The sequence below is a fragment of the Argiope bruennichi genome, chromosome 10, assembly GCF_947563725.1.
Source record: "Argiope bruennichi chromosome 10, qqArgBrue1.1, whole genome shotgun sequence".
NCBI lineage: Eukaryota > Metazoa > Arthropoda > Arachnida > Araneae > Araneidae > Argiope > Argiope bruennichi.
The window spans coordinates 87,437,851-87,452,958 of record NC_079160.1 but is presented as its reverse complement, the minus strand read 5'-3'; the positions used below and the strand labels follow the sequence as shown (position 1 = coordinate 87,452,958).

General features: G+C 29.9%; 1 protein-coding gene across 1 annotated transcript in view; it reads right to left on the bottom strand.

Moving 5' to 3' along the window:
- Window positions 1–15,108, bottom strand: part of LOC129987645 (transient receptor potential cation channel trpm-like) — a 247,814-nt gene that overhangs the window by 33,321 nt on the left and 199,385 nt on the right. Inside the window, exons 11-15 of the mRNA XM_056095604.1 lie at window positions 10,754–10,933; window positions 7,056–7,153; window positions 3,392–3,620; window positions 2,346–2,540; window positions 1,052–1,252 (exon numbers count right to left, since the gene is read on the bottom strand). Coding sequence (XP_055951579.1) covers window positions 1,052–1,252; window positions 2,346–2,540; window positions 3,392–3,620; window positions 7,056–7,153; window positions 10,754–10,933 — 903 coding nt within the window. The remainder of the gene's footprint in view (window positions 1–1,051; window positions 1,253–2,345; window positions 2,541–3,391; window positions 3,621–7,055; window positions 7,154–10,753; window positions 10,934–15,108) is intronic.

Genomic DNA, 15,108 nt, shown 5'->3' with positions numbered 1-15,108 from the left:
ATTATGTTAATTTTAATTACCCGATAGAGAAGAGAAAACGAAGAAATGTTCTTGGAAATTAAATTAAAAGTACTACTTCACTCAGTCAGTTTATATTTATTGGTAGCTAGCACCTTTCGGTGACCAGCTGTTTACTATGAACATCGGGTGTAATTCATTTTATATAAATTTCTTCCGATTTTCCTGGGGTTCATGACTCCTTCAATAAAGTATTTTTGTTTCAACTTATTTAAAGACATTAAAATGACGTTACTTTAATAATCTTAATTCTATTCTCTTAATTTTGTATATGAAATTTCAGGATGGACTCGAGTCTCATGACAACAAAACTTGTTTGAGTAATCGATTTCAACTAGCATAATGTATTTATTGGTAGTATAACCTCATATTCTTATTATTTATGTAAGGTTTCAGATAATAAACAGAATCTTTGGTCTTTTGCTTTCAATTATGGTTAAAATTCCCTGGGTTGAATAGTTGATAAAACACTGAAAACAACTTGAATTTCTTTGTAGTAGTCAAAACTATTGCAAAAAATGTATTTTGAAAAAATGTTAAAATACAGGGAAAGACCGCAAGCCTATAAATTGAATTATCAGAAACTTCTTAAAATTTTAAAATCATCAAAAAGAAATTTTTGTGAAGTAATAATTTTGGAAGTTATCGCCACAAAATGCCAAAATCTGAATTTTAATTAAACTTAATTGTAACTAAAATTCCAAATAAAATCGTCTGAAGTGCAAATATATCTACATTAAATTCATAATGTTCGGACTGGTCTACAGACAAGCAAACATGCAAATATAAACACGACACATATACTCTTTTACATTATATTATTAGAAGATATTCAAATATGTACTGCTGAAATGGATATTGTTTCAACATTATACATCAAAAAGTTTTTCTTTCAAAAGCTCAAATTTAAATTTATGAAGAAAGTTTAAGGTACTCAGATAATTCATATCTAATTTCGAAATCACAATTCACGATTTTCATATGACAAAATCTACGATGCATAACTCTGCGTGCATGACAGTTTCACACTCACCGTGTGTCCCCAGAACTTAGTGATGGGCGCCCCGTAAAACTCGTAGATCTTCTTCCCTAGCTTGAGGTTCTTCCTCTTGTTCTTGAGTCGGTCTTTGTCGCTGTCGAGGCTGATGTCGAAGGGGAAAATCTTGCCGTTCTCGATCTTATTGATGCGAGTACTCGAGTTGCAGATACTGCCCGAACGGATCGTCACGTACGACTGAGGACGAGGATAAAGGACAATAAAAAGGATATGTGAGTAACATCGAAGGAAAAAAATATGCATCATTTAGAAATTTTGTAAATATTAGTAAGAATTAAAGTATCATTATCGAGAGAATTACAAAGATAAAAAAGAGTGTTTGTTAGAATGAAAAAATCTCTATTGTATATATTTCAAAAGAAGCCGAAGTAGTTAAAGAAATTCTTGTAGTTTATTTTGAATTTTCTGCTGCTTCTACTGTGCAGTCTGGTTAAATATTATTGTATGTTTAAATTATTACTAGTTTAAAAATGAATACCTGGTGAGGGGTTGATATTTAAAATTAATTTTTTAAAATTATTAAGTAGTATGTTATCATTGGATCTAATTTCTGGATGCAATTGTAATTTTTCAGCAAAAAAAGTTGTAGACTGACTATTTTTCAAGAAAGTTTAGGGGAATGCATAAAGAAAGTTTGCTATTGATTTATAGTTTATGAGAATTTTCTAGTTTTCAGTATGTCACTGGAATTTGGGATATCTGATTTCTGAATGCAAAAGTAATTTTTCAGCAAAAAAAGTTGTAAATTGACAATTTTTCATGCATTTATAAGGAAAATTTGTGATTAATTTATATATCATGAGAATTCTCTACTTTTCAGTTTGTCATTGGAATTTGGGATGTCTGATTTCTGGACGCAATTGTAATTTTTCAGTAAAAAAAGTTGTAGATTGACTATTTTTCACGCATTTATAAGGAAAATTTGCAATTAATTTACAGATCACGGGAATTCTCTAATTTCAAATACGTTGATTTGTCAGAATTCTTTGTGGTATTTGACATTTTATTCAAATACCACAAATGATACTTGAACTCTGAACAGATCCATCAATATAACTGTTAAAGTATACTAAATAAAGTGACATTGAAAATTTTTTGCGGTTTAATAGTTAGTGTACAAATAGTTCTTTATTGGTTGCAGAGCTTATGTACATGATAACTACTTTTATTCTTTCTTCGCGAATATTTTTTAGTGTTGCTTTGAATGATTGAAATATAGCCTAAATACTATAAATTGAATTCTTCAGATTGAGACTTTTGAGACTTTTACCTCCCTCTGTTCCCTAATAGGTCTGGGAGTCAGCCTGACCATCTTTTCTTTTTCGCCAGTGCCCTCGACTTCCTCGTCCATCTCGGCCAATTCTAGATTGTGCTCCTCTTCTGTCTGAGGCATCAGCTGCAGCTCTTCTCTGCTGCGGAACTCCAGATATAGGATGGTTATGGGGAACAGCAGACCCACTATCACCTGCAAGCAAGCACACATAATGAGAACATTGATGAATAGGTTGATGGCAAGAGTGACATCATTGGGTGAATTAAAAAAAATAGTAATAGCCATTTATCTGGGAACTTCAATATTTAACTGTTATTACTTTTCAACAAGACTTTTCGTAAAGACCAATACAAATTCTCTCACATAGTCCCAATATTGATAGGAACAATTGGATTCATTGGGAGTTCCTAAATCTTTTTTGAAAAGAATTTAATTTGGAACATGAAGGTATATTGAAACGTTTGCGTCTAAGGAATGCACTTTTGATTTAGCATTGGTCCTTAGTTTAGTTTAGTTATATTAACGTCCCGTTGTAAAGCAATACTAGGGCTATTTTGGGACGGACCTCGTCATTTTGAACCGCGGTCAGATGACGTTAGCATTGATCCTATTGTATTACAAATAAAAATGCACTTGTTTCTGTTGAAAATTATCCATTCGGAAAAAGAGACAAGCATTGAGGCAGACTTAATTGCAATAGTGAGAATGCCTTCGTATCAAAGTTTGTTTTTAATTGCAATTGTGTGAATACCTTCGTATCCAAATTTATTTTTTAATTTCAACTGAGCGAATGATTTCGCACCCAAGATTTTTTTAAAAATTTCAATTATATGAATTACTTTATATCCATTATGCTTTTAGGGTGTGTTTATGTCTAGAATATATTTGTGGATTTCGGTAGAAATAATTTATGAGTTTATAGAATTTTTATTTGTAAGTACATATGGGAAAGATACTGTTCTATGGAAAATTTATAAATTATAATGGGATTTTTTTTAAACGAATCCAAGCTGCACACACGAGCACAGATATATTCTATGTACCTTTAAATTTGTGTGCTTTCGAGTCCTGAGCCCTCCCATCCAGAGATCGGCTACCAGCATCTGAGACGCTGTGTGGGCAAGAAAGGCGCTGTGCTTGGCAGCTACAGCTATTCCTAGGCATGTATGCTTGCTCCAGTTCTGCAGTTCATATGTCAGCAATTGCAGAGTGATGTGCACATCAGACCGGTAACAGTAGTCCAGCAGGTCTAGTGCCAAGTTTTCAAACTCCCTACGATGAAATGAATAAACGAATTAAATCAGAAATTAACACTGGATACTTCTTATAAGAGATTATATAGAAATGTGGTTTAATAGTACATATGTATTGCTTTGAATATTATACAAAAAAAACAACCTCAAACGTGGAAATATATAATTAGTAATTAGTCAGTGATAAGTGCATTCTTAACAGGGACAAAATGAATAAAATTATTTTTCATAAAACATACTATTGTGGTGAATTGTTAGGAGCGAGGATAGAACCTGGGACCTTGCGGCTCGCAGTCCAGTAACATGACCACAATACAAAAGCAATTGCTCGGGTAGCTTAACTGGCTTATAAGCTTTCCCCACAGACTGTCCCTCCAGTGAGTCGGAGATGAGACGAACGATATGGCAGTTGAGTGACGATGTATTAGCTATTGATTCTAATGCGCCTGTACCCATTTGAGTAGCGCCAAGCGTTATGGCGAGTGTGTGGGTGAGTGGTTATTGATGCTGTTGCTGCGTAAAATGAGTCTGACGACTTTGGGTTGCTGCGTCAAGTGAATCTGACGACTTTGGTTGCGGGTAGAGGGCACCGCAACAGCTGTACGAAGGTTGAAGGTTCATCGTCCGAGGTCACCAATGTGGCAGATTGGTATGGGCGAGGATAGAACCTGGGACCTTGTGGTTCGCATTCCAGTAACACGACCACAATACAAAAGCAATTTCTCGGGTTTACGTAGCTGTTAACTGGCTTATAAGCTTTCTCCACACTATTAATTATCCCTATTTGTCATCAACTTATAACCATTCAGGAATCAGAACGAGTATTTTCCTGTCAATATCTCATATACTCTAGTGTTATGAGGCTTTGCCTTTTTTTATTCTGATATACGGAAAAGGGAATCGAATAATAGTCATTTTGTGCAGTAAAATGTTTTGAAATATGCATATGAAATAAACAAGGGGAAAAAAATGTTCCAGAATTTTCTGGAACTTGTGATACTCTGGAAGAGTAGCCCTATTCATTAACTTTCCAAAATGATTCATTGGTTCCTGTCCCTTTGAAGAATTTTACCGGAATGGCTCTTAAACATTTTCTGCTTGCCCAATTAGGAAAATGAACTTTTATCATTAGGCTTAGGTCAGGAGAATATGAAAAGAATGTCTATTTAAAAAAAGTTGACGGGAGGTTATAAAAGAGAGATGGATAATGCTGAAGAATTTACCATGCTTTATATTATCGTGTTTACGTGCACATGAATAGGTAAAAGGGTGTTCTTTTGACGGAATTTGTCCGAAATTAGACACAGACTCACAATCTTGGCGTTAACGCACCTTATCAAATTTAATTTCTCTGAGTGAAATTTTTTATTTAGTTAAGTAGTTCAGAGACTGAAAAGTTTATTTCCTAAATGATAGTTTCGAATCAAGAGAAGTAAAGAATAGTGGAGGTATACATCAAAATCTCGACATCGACCATGTAAGAACTCTTTGTGTTTCAAAACAGTGTCGTCATTTGAAGGGAATATAGTCGTCTCATGGAATAGTTTAAACTATTAAAGCTCATGAACTGATTAGAAAAGAGGGCGGGAGGCCACGAAAAGTAAATGGCAATTTATTACATCTTATAAAAAATATGTGTTCAGTTAAAAAAAAAAAACTTAATTTATCACGAAACGGAATAAATGGCAGGGCTCAAAATAATCTATTACCTACAGTATACGATTATGCTATCTGCGCACACTAAAAATGACAACAAATGTTGCAACAAATTTTGACAAAAATCTTCTTATTGTTTTACATATTACATGTACTGTTCCAGGAGATAAAGAATCTTTAATTTGTCCTTTAATACCATTTGGAGTCTCATTTAGATCTCTGCAGTACAGAAAAATACTGGATTTATCACGAAAACATCTAGTGCAGTCTGATTAACATCCATTTTGAAGCCGCAACAGAGCTCCCTGAGGCCAAATGTCATTCGCTTATTATTTTTTCACGCCCACCCACAATAATTTTGTTCTTTATAGATTTAATTACCATTTTACTGTTTGCACTCAAGTAAATTGAGCTATTAAACTACGAATTGAAAGTGTGGTGGTTACTCAGTGTTGGGGGAGTATTGTGGTGGTAACTTCATAAGCCAGATAACAACCTCCGGAAAGAAGTGTACACTTTTGTCTAGTGGCTTTGTTATTCGGCTATGAACCCTAACGTTGCGAGTTCGAACATCAAACTTGCACTTTGGTGACCCTGGTTCTGAACAACCGCATCCTTCATTCAGCTGCCGTGGCTACATCTACCGGCAGCAACCACTCACACACGCTCACCGTCGCCCGCCATAACGCTTGACGCGATAACAACGTTCGTCGCTCGCCATAACGCCTGGCGCATTAATCACGTTCGTCGCTAGCCATAACTGGCTCGATAAACTCCACCGACTTACTGGTGGGGGAGTATTGTGGTGGTAACTTCATAAGCCAGATAACAACCTCTAGAAAAGAGTGTACCCTTTTGTCTAGTGGTTTGTTACTCTGCTATGAACCCTAACGTTGCGAGTTCGAACCTCAAACTTGCATAAAAGTATTATTCTACTGAAAGACTTTCTAGAATATTTAAAAAACACTTCGACTAATTCATTAGTGCTTTTATCAACACTAATGAATTAGTCGAAGTAAAGAGGAAATTAAGGCTGCCTAAAAATAACGTCGGCAATTTCTATTGTATGATGCATACAAAGAGAAAATACTGTAAAGCAAAAAAATGAGCTTTAGATTTTGATGAATCTCTATATTTTTGGCACACACACACGCACGCACACACTTTTAGATATATGTCTGCTTGTCTGACTATGAAACGATAGCACAAACATTTTTCGATGAGATATGGTATGGAGTCTTTACATGACATTTTTACACCTATCGAATTTTCAGAGAGATCTATTCCAGGAAAGATCTATCTAAGAGCAACTGAACAGTTAACTACAAATGATAAAGAATTAGACATTCAGTTTTATCATCTGAATTGCAAATACATATCAAATTTTGAGCCAATTCCATTGATGAGTTGACCATCCGTTAGCGAAAACGCGCAAACTTTAAAATGCATTGACTAATATACAAGAAATCTGACATTTAATCTTATGAATATTAGTTTATATCAAATTTTGGTCTATATCAGTGATAGAAAAAAGGCATCCAGAATTCATAGCTCACATGGGAAATTCTGAAAATAGAAATCAGACATTCCAGACTCTTTTGTTTTTTAAAGTCCCATAATTTTTATCCTGGTGGGAGGAGAAAAATTCCTTTATTGTGAAATGCAAGGAAATTTATTAATTATTGAAGTGCCTTTAATTTAAAATCGAGTTGACGAAATTAGAGGCAGTGTGAAATAACAATTATCAATTATTATGGGTAGAAATTATAGTTATCAAAACTGTGTGACGTGAACTCACCTCGCATTGTTCCTCATTTCCTCGCACACATCTGCTTCCATGTCGTCCTGGGCCGCTTCCTGAGCCATAGCCTTGTACAGCTTGCATGCCACCAGAGCCTATTCATAATGCATGTCAAACAATAAATTACATTCCCATTATTAAAAAGATTATTTGAATACTTTTATAATACTATTTATAAAGGAACATATAAGAATTAGTAAAGAAATATAATGATAATAATACATTAATTTTGAAGCAGTTATAATCAGATTTTGTAATTTATAATGCATTATTCCATCAGTTCATTTATTCATGAAATAATGCCTTCTCTTGATCATAGAATATTTTGGATCAATGACGTTATTATTGTCTGTCTGATAAGACTGTGCAATTCATGAATAAATTATAATTAGAGTCCTTATTTATTTGGCATTATTCTTTCAATTAATAGGACAAAGGAAAAGATATTGTCTGATTACTATGCATTTCAATTTAACCGTAACTAAATTAAAATAAAATATTCGCTCGCACAAAAAATTTGGAAATGAAATTTTAATATTTAATCCATTTCGCGTTCGATTTTTGATTTCATGGAATTTTAAACACGAAAGCTTGAAAACTCAGTTTTGGAACGAGTTCATTAATATTAATAAATAACTTATTTTCTGATATCTAGCATTATACTTTAAATAACCTCTGAATTGCTTTTATTCAAAATTGGTATTTTATTCGTTACTACAAATTAATTTAAAAGAAATTTAATTTTCCTTTAGTATCAGGAATATTCAATTCATATTTAAAATTTAATTTTTCCTGAAAAAAGGTCATCTATAAATTTATTTTATTACTGTATCAAAAATACTATTAATAAATTTATTGAAGTTACACTCTATCCGAACCTTCTGATATCCGGTTTCTTTTTGATTTTAAAAAAACATTTATATTTAAATAGATAATTTTTTAATTATTTTTTTAATAAAAAAGATAATTTTTCACTTTAATTTCAAACTTTAAAACTTGTAATTTGTTTTAATTCTTTTTATTCAAAATTGTGATTTTATTCATTATCATAAATTAATATCCATATCGTGGTAATTTAAAATTTTAGAACTAGTAATTAATTATTAATGATTAGGAACTAGTAGAAATTAGAATTATAATTTAGAATTATAATAGGGCTTTAATATTAAATAATACGTTGATGATTAGAAATTATTAATTTGTGACAGCTGCTTAAAATTTTAAATTTCTTGTGGCGCGAAGGAAAACATACTTGGAACTTGGTGATAAAACAAGCATAGGTTCAGAAAAAAAATTATAGGTAAGGGTTGAAATTAGAATTTTAAAAGTTGTTTGAAGTAGCACTTTTGAAAATTGATAAACTAAGGACAGAAAATCAAGTATTAAAATATTGTATTAAAAATGTTGATTAGTATATAATTAATAATGCCATTGTATCTAAAATGTAAATTTTAGATTCAGTTTTCTTTTTTATAAATGGATCCAAATGGCTGACTAAAACTTTTTTGCAAATGCTCCGTGAGGATACTCTTAACAACACGGTTAAGTGTTACGCGGATCTTTAAAGATACTCTTAACATTTTAATCAGAGGCATATTTAAGTAGATGAATTTAGGTTGAATTAATAATATTATAAAATAAAAAAATATCCTTTGAATTTTAAATTTTCTAATTTAAGCTAATATATTTGTTAATAAATTCTATCGGAAGGGAATAAATGGAAAATCAGCAATCCAATTAAATAGAGAGTTGAACTGTTGAATTGCAATTTATTTTCATTCAATACTGCTCAGACAATTAAATTTTCTTAATTTTAAAAGAAGATATTGATACAGAAACTATGTCTTTTCATATGTCCCTACCGTATTATTACTTCATCATATACGAAATATAGAGAAAGTATTGTATCGTCAGAAAATTCGAATTCAAAATTTTGAAGAATTTCCATGTTTGGATCTTCCTTATTTCAAAAAACACATTTCGGCATTATGTCTATCTGTGAACACAATAGCTCAAAAACGTTTTAAGTTAGACGTATGAATTTGCAGTTTTTGTAGTTGTTAGACATGAAATTTGCAGTTTTTGTAGTTGTTAGACGTATGAAATTTGTAGCTTTTGTAGTTGTTAGACATATGAAATTTGTAGTTTTTGTAGTTGTTAGACGTATGAAATTTGTAGTTGTTATTAAAGATGTAGATTTCTGTCAAATTTTGAATGAAATCCACTCACAAGAAATCAGTCTGTCTGGCTGTTCGATTGCAAGTAAACTCGATAACTCAAAACACAAAGTGTTATGTAAATAAGAATAGGTACATAAATTTCGCATCTAAAATATTAATTCTAAACAAATTTTGTACCAAATCTGTGAAAGAACTGATTGTTTGCCGGTTTGAATTTTCGCAAGCACGTAAATTCAACGACTCATACATGGAATGCCTTAAATGAATGAAATTTGATATGTTTTCTTGTGATTAAAACTGAATATCTTGTGTGTACAATTAACTGAATATTATGTTGTCTAGTGATTACAATTAATTGAATATTATATTGTCTAGTGATTACAACTAATATAATACTATGTAATCTTGGGATTACAATAAATTTAATATTATGTTATCTTGTGATTACAACTTAATATCTTGTGATTACAATAAACTTAATATTATGTTATCTTGTGGTTACAACTGAATATCTTGTGATTACAATAAACTGAATATTATGCTATTTTGTGATTGCAATAAACTAAATATTACGCTATCTTGTGATTAAAACTGAATATCTTGTGTGTACAATTAATTGAATATTATGTTACCTTGTGATTAAAACTAATTGAATACTATGTTATCTTCGCATTACAATAAACTAAATTTTATGCTTTGTGATTAAAATTGAATATCTTGTGTGTACAATTAATTGAATATTATGTTACCTTGTGATTACAACTAATTGATTACTATGCTATTTTGTGATTACAATAAACTAAATATTCTGCTATCTTGTGATTACAATTGAATATCTTGCGATTATAACTGAATATCTTGTGATTACAATAAACTGAACATTATGCTATCTTATGATTACAATAAACTGAATAATATGTTATCTTGTGATTACAATAAACTAAATATTACGCTATCTTGTGATTGAAATTGAATATCTTGTGTGTACAATTAATTGAATATTATGTTACCTTGTGATTACAATAAACTAAATATTCTGCTATCTTGTGATTACAACTGAATATCTTGTGATTATAACTGAATATCTTGTGATTAAAATTAATTGAATAATATGTTATCTTGTGATTACAATAAACTGAACATTATGCTATCTTGTGATTACAATAAACTGAATAATATGCTATCTTGTGATTACAATAAACTAAATATTATGTTATCTTGCTATTACAACTATTCCGTATAAAATTTTGGTGTCATTCGGTCGGAAAAAAGTCGCTCAAAATATATATTCACACGATAAATTCTATAAAAATGTCAAATTCACACCAAAGATTTACATTTGTAACTAGTATTCGCCAATGCCTTGCAAAGTATTTGCGGCTTTACCCAATTTTTGCGGACAGGGTTAAAGTCTTAATTGCAGAGTTTACAAGAAAGTTTCTCGGAGACCACCCCCGAAGGTTAAATAACGAAAATAATATTCGCATTCAAGTATGATTGTGTTAATTTGGTTACCTTAACGATGGCCTCTTCTCCATTCTGCCACATGAAAAGTGCCATCTTCTGGCGATTGGTCAAAACTGCCCACAACAAGAGTTCGTTGAAGGGGTAGTTGAACCGTAAATCTCGTAGACAGGCCGTCTCGCAAGGGGAGTTTATTGTATTTGTGTTGATAGTCTGGCTCAGCGTTGGAGTCTGCAAAGAAAAAAAAACCACAATTGCTCACGCAATGCTATTCAGAGACAGGTAGTATTTTGTGAGTTCGCAGCACTTTAGCATCCAACTACATTTCAGTTATTACATTAAATTTCGTGCCACACGCAAGCGAAAGAAGATCAATTTTGCGCTTTTTGAAATAATTTCGTTGCTGTGCTTTTCTGTAGGCAGTAGTTGTTTAGGCCTTTTTTTTTCTTTCGTGAGCAGAAAAATAACATGTCCAAAGATGAGATAAAAAAAATTTAAGAGGACTTAAGTAAGGAAAATTGCTTAGAGAATCGCGTTTCTGGAATATTTTTTTTTGGAGGGGGGGGGTTTAAGAAGATTGTTGTTGTTGAAATTGTTTACTTTAACAGCTTTATTTTCTTGTTTGTTTTTATTTGTAGATTTAGAAATCGTGAAATATTGAAGATAACAGAATGTGGTTAATGATTTAAAATGGGTTGAATTTTTATCTGTACTACAAATAAAGGATAATGTATATGTATGCACTAGGACAATATGGAACAGAGCATTTGAGCTACAACTATCAAATCTGTCAAAAATATACAATTTCTTTTTGAAATATTTATTAAAATTTTTACTAACTAAAATTAGCCAATATTTTGCCATTTTTCTACGACAACTCTAAAAACTATTTGTCTACAAAACTAATTTTTATACAATTTTAAAATAGAAAAAAATGGCTTTTTAATAATACTAATTTAATTTTTACACAAATAATTTCAGAATGTTGTCAATTTCCATAAAAAAATATTTTATTTTTGTGTAATTTGTAATCGTTCTAATGAAATTTCAAACATTTTTAATTCATGAAATATTTAATCACGGAATCTTCTTCCATTGTTGTAAGAAAATCCCTAAAGAAAGAGAAATTCTGTTTATTATCCCCACAGTTTAAATAAGGAAGAAATTGAAGTTACATAAATGCAAAAGACAATGTGCAATTTGAAAGGGATTATCAAAATAGAAGCTTTTGATGGCATTGTGATACAATATTACTCCGTTCCATTAAAAAGTTTCATAACAAAATAAAAAGAACATACGCAAGTAACGCATCTTCAACGCCTATCACAAATTTAAGCATTTTTAAAAAGATTTTGTGAAAATAACCAATAATAAACTGTTCAGAAAATATTTTATTATTCAATATTTCAACGAAACAGTCACCAAAGGTGGCTAACACTATTTTGCTAGTACAGGTTATTTTGATCACTGGGACAAGTTCAAAAATAAATAATTTTCCAATGAATGAAGATGCCATTTGTACAGACAAGGCAATTCTTTTAAAAGCACTAAATTCAACTTTCTTAATTTATTTAATACAAATTTCTAGCAATTGAAATAATATCTGATCTTTCTCGTAAACTATAAAATAGGTTCTTATATTATCCCGGTTTAGTACCTAAAAATCCACTGTGTTTCCAACCTTTTTCTGTAAGCAGTACCTTTCTGTCTTATCGTTCTGGAATTTTTAATTTTTAAATTCTCTGGGGAATTTTGCCATCCTGTATTTCAAATCAATTAAAAATTTGCTAATAAGTATGTTAGTGAAGAATAAGAAAGGGGTACTCTAGATATTAGGCATAACATAGAATGAATACCGCATACAAATATACGATAACCCAACAATATAACCACAAAAATCCCCAACCATGGGAGATAAAATTATATATTACAAACGGTACCAAATACAATTTTTGTATGCACGTCACCTCTACTATCACAAGGAATATTTTTTTTCTAATAATATAATGTCGAATTAATTAAATCTAAAATACTGCCATGCTGCAATATCTTGGAATAAATTTTTCTGTTTAATTTTTCCCATTAAATTCGAATCCCAAACTTTTAAAAACTAATTTCTCTCGTTAGTTACTTCTAATCTGTCTATCGAATTATTTAGAAACGAAGAAGTCGTGGTTTACGATACTTGCTGACTTTTTCTCTAATACTTTATAACATGCACTATCACTAGCACGTTTGCATTAGGACACTAAAGTTTAATTGACAATAGAAGGACCAGGGATTCAAAACAAGATACTACAAAATGTGCTTGACTCAGCATATATGGAATCTGACAACTTTATAGAGAAGAGAAACCGGAATATTATGTTCTCCCTTAAGCAACTTTGAATTTAAATCTAAGATATATTTTGAAAACAGGCTATTAGTACTACTAGCACTATGTCATTTGTTGCAAAGTATTGCACAAATAAAATTTGAATTAATTTATAATTTTATAATAATAAAATAATTAAAACTGTAAGTGATTTGGGAAAAACTAAACAAAACATGCTCGGATTATATCATGTGAATTATTTTTCTAATATTATCTGAAAATTCAATGATGATAAGAAAGGATTTTTTATTACATTGAAAATTATTTCCATAATGGAATATACATATAATATTTTAGCTTAGAATTTTTAGAATATTTTTTTAGAGAATTGCATTTTTGATTGATATATTTCTTTATCTCAGAAAATTTTTAGAATAGTTTTTAAAGAATTATACTTTTCAGTGATATATTTATTTATCTCAGAAAATGTTTAGGATATTATTTTAGAGAATTATACTTTCGATTTCTATATTTCATCATCTCGTAAAATTTCTAGAATACAAGAATAGGATTTCGACAAAATATCTTTGGAAATTAAAAGATTCTATTCAACTACTATTATTGACTTCCTGAAAGCGCCATAACTATTTCATTGTTAAAATATTATTTCAGTTTATTATTTTAATAGAAATATCGTTTATGTAAAATGAAGAACTTCAGAAAAATTTAGTTTTTTTTTTTTTTAAATAATTGTTTTATGTAATAAGCCATTTAAATGAATATATAATAGAAATTACGACTGAAAAAAATATGCAGAAAGAAAATATACCGAAAAAATAGAAAACAGAAAAAATATACAAAATATATTGAAATATGCATGCAATAATTCAGTTTATGTTGTTTCTAAGGATTTAATTATCTTCATTTTCAAAATTTATTAAACATAAGATAAAAAAAAATTCGTTGATATAAGAATTTTTTAGGGCATAAAATAAATATAATGACAATGAAAAAATAAAATTTCTTAAATGAAAGCAATAAAAACCATTTTAAATAAAAATAAATATTTGTTAAAAAGAAACTAAATGACCATCATTTAGTTTCCAAAGTTGATAATGAACTTTTCATTGCTTACAATATTACAAATATTGTGCCAAATTTCTTTAAAAATTTCTTCTGTTTATATTTATAACATCTTTTTATTCGCTCCAGAACAAGAAATTAACAATCTAATTACCATGTATTTCAGAAAAAAAAATAATCCACATTAATATTCGGCGATTCTAATCTAAGAAAAGAATTTTCTTCTACATTTCATTATGCTTTGTTTTTTTTTTTGAATATCATTGTTTTTGTTGTAAAAAAAGGAAGAAAAAAAAAGCCTCTAATAACTGATCCAAATAAGATAATTAACCTGGAATTAATGCCTTTTCTGAATGAGTATTTGATTCTTCATCTGATGAGATAAAGCTAATGAGGATTTTATGACTATCTCACCTTTTTTTAACTCTTTATTTTGCTTATGGCATCGATAGTTAGTAAAAAGCCCGATTTCAATCGATGCATTTTATTAGGACTTTATAATGCAGCAGGATTATATTTTTACTTGTAAGGAATAAAAATTAATAAGTTAAGACATTCATTTATATGTATGCATATTTATATTTATATATATATCTCTATAAATAAATGAATGTTTGCATGTCTTATACGAATCATTTTAATTATTTTAAATCCAAAAATTAATTAAAATATAAGTTAATTAAAATTTAAATAAAGTTTTTGAGCTGTATATTTTGAAAACATTAATTTACAATGATGAATTTACGCCATCTTTTAAAATCTTTCAAAATCTTTTTGATAAAACATAATTTCATTTTCACACAATTTTTGCCAACTAATTCTGAAATACTTAAAAAAGTTTTGGCATCCAAAATAATTTCCTCTTATAATCAAACCCTTTACACACTTGTTTTTGAAAATGTTAGAATTTGGGGAAAAAAATTGTTTTCTTCGGATATAAATTTCGAAGTATATATGTTATAATTAAGCTAATTAATTAATTATTATTAATAGTGTCAGTGGTCTTTAT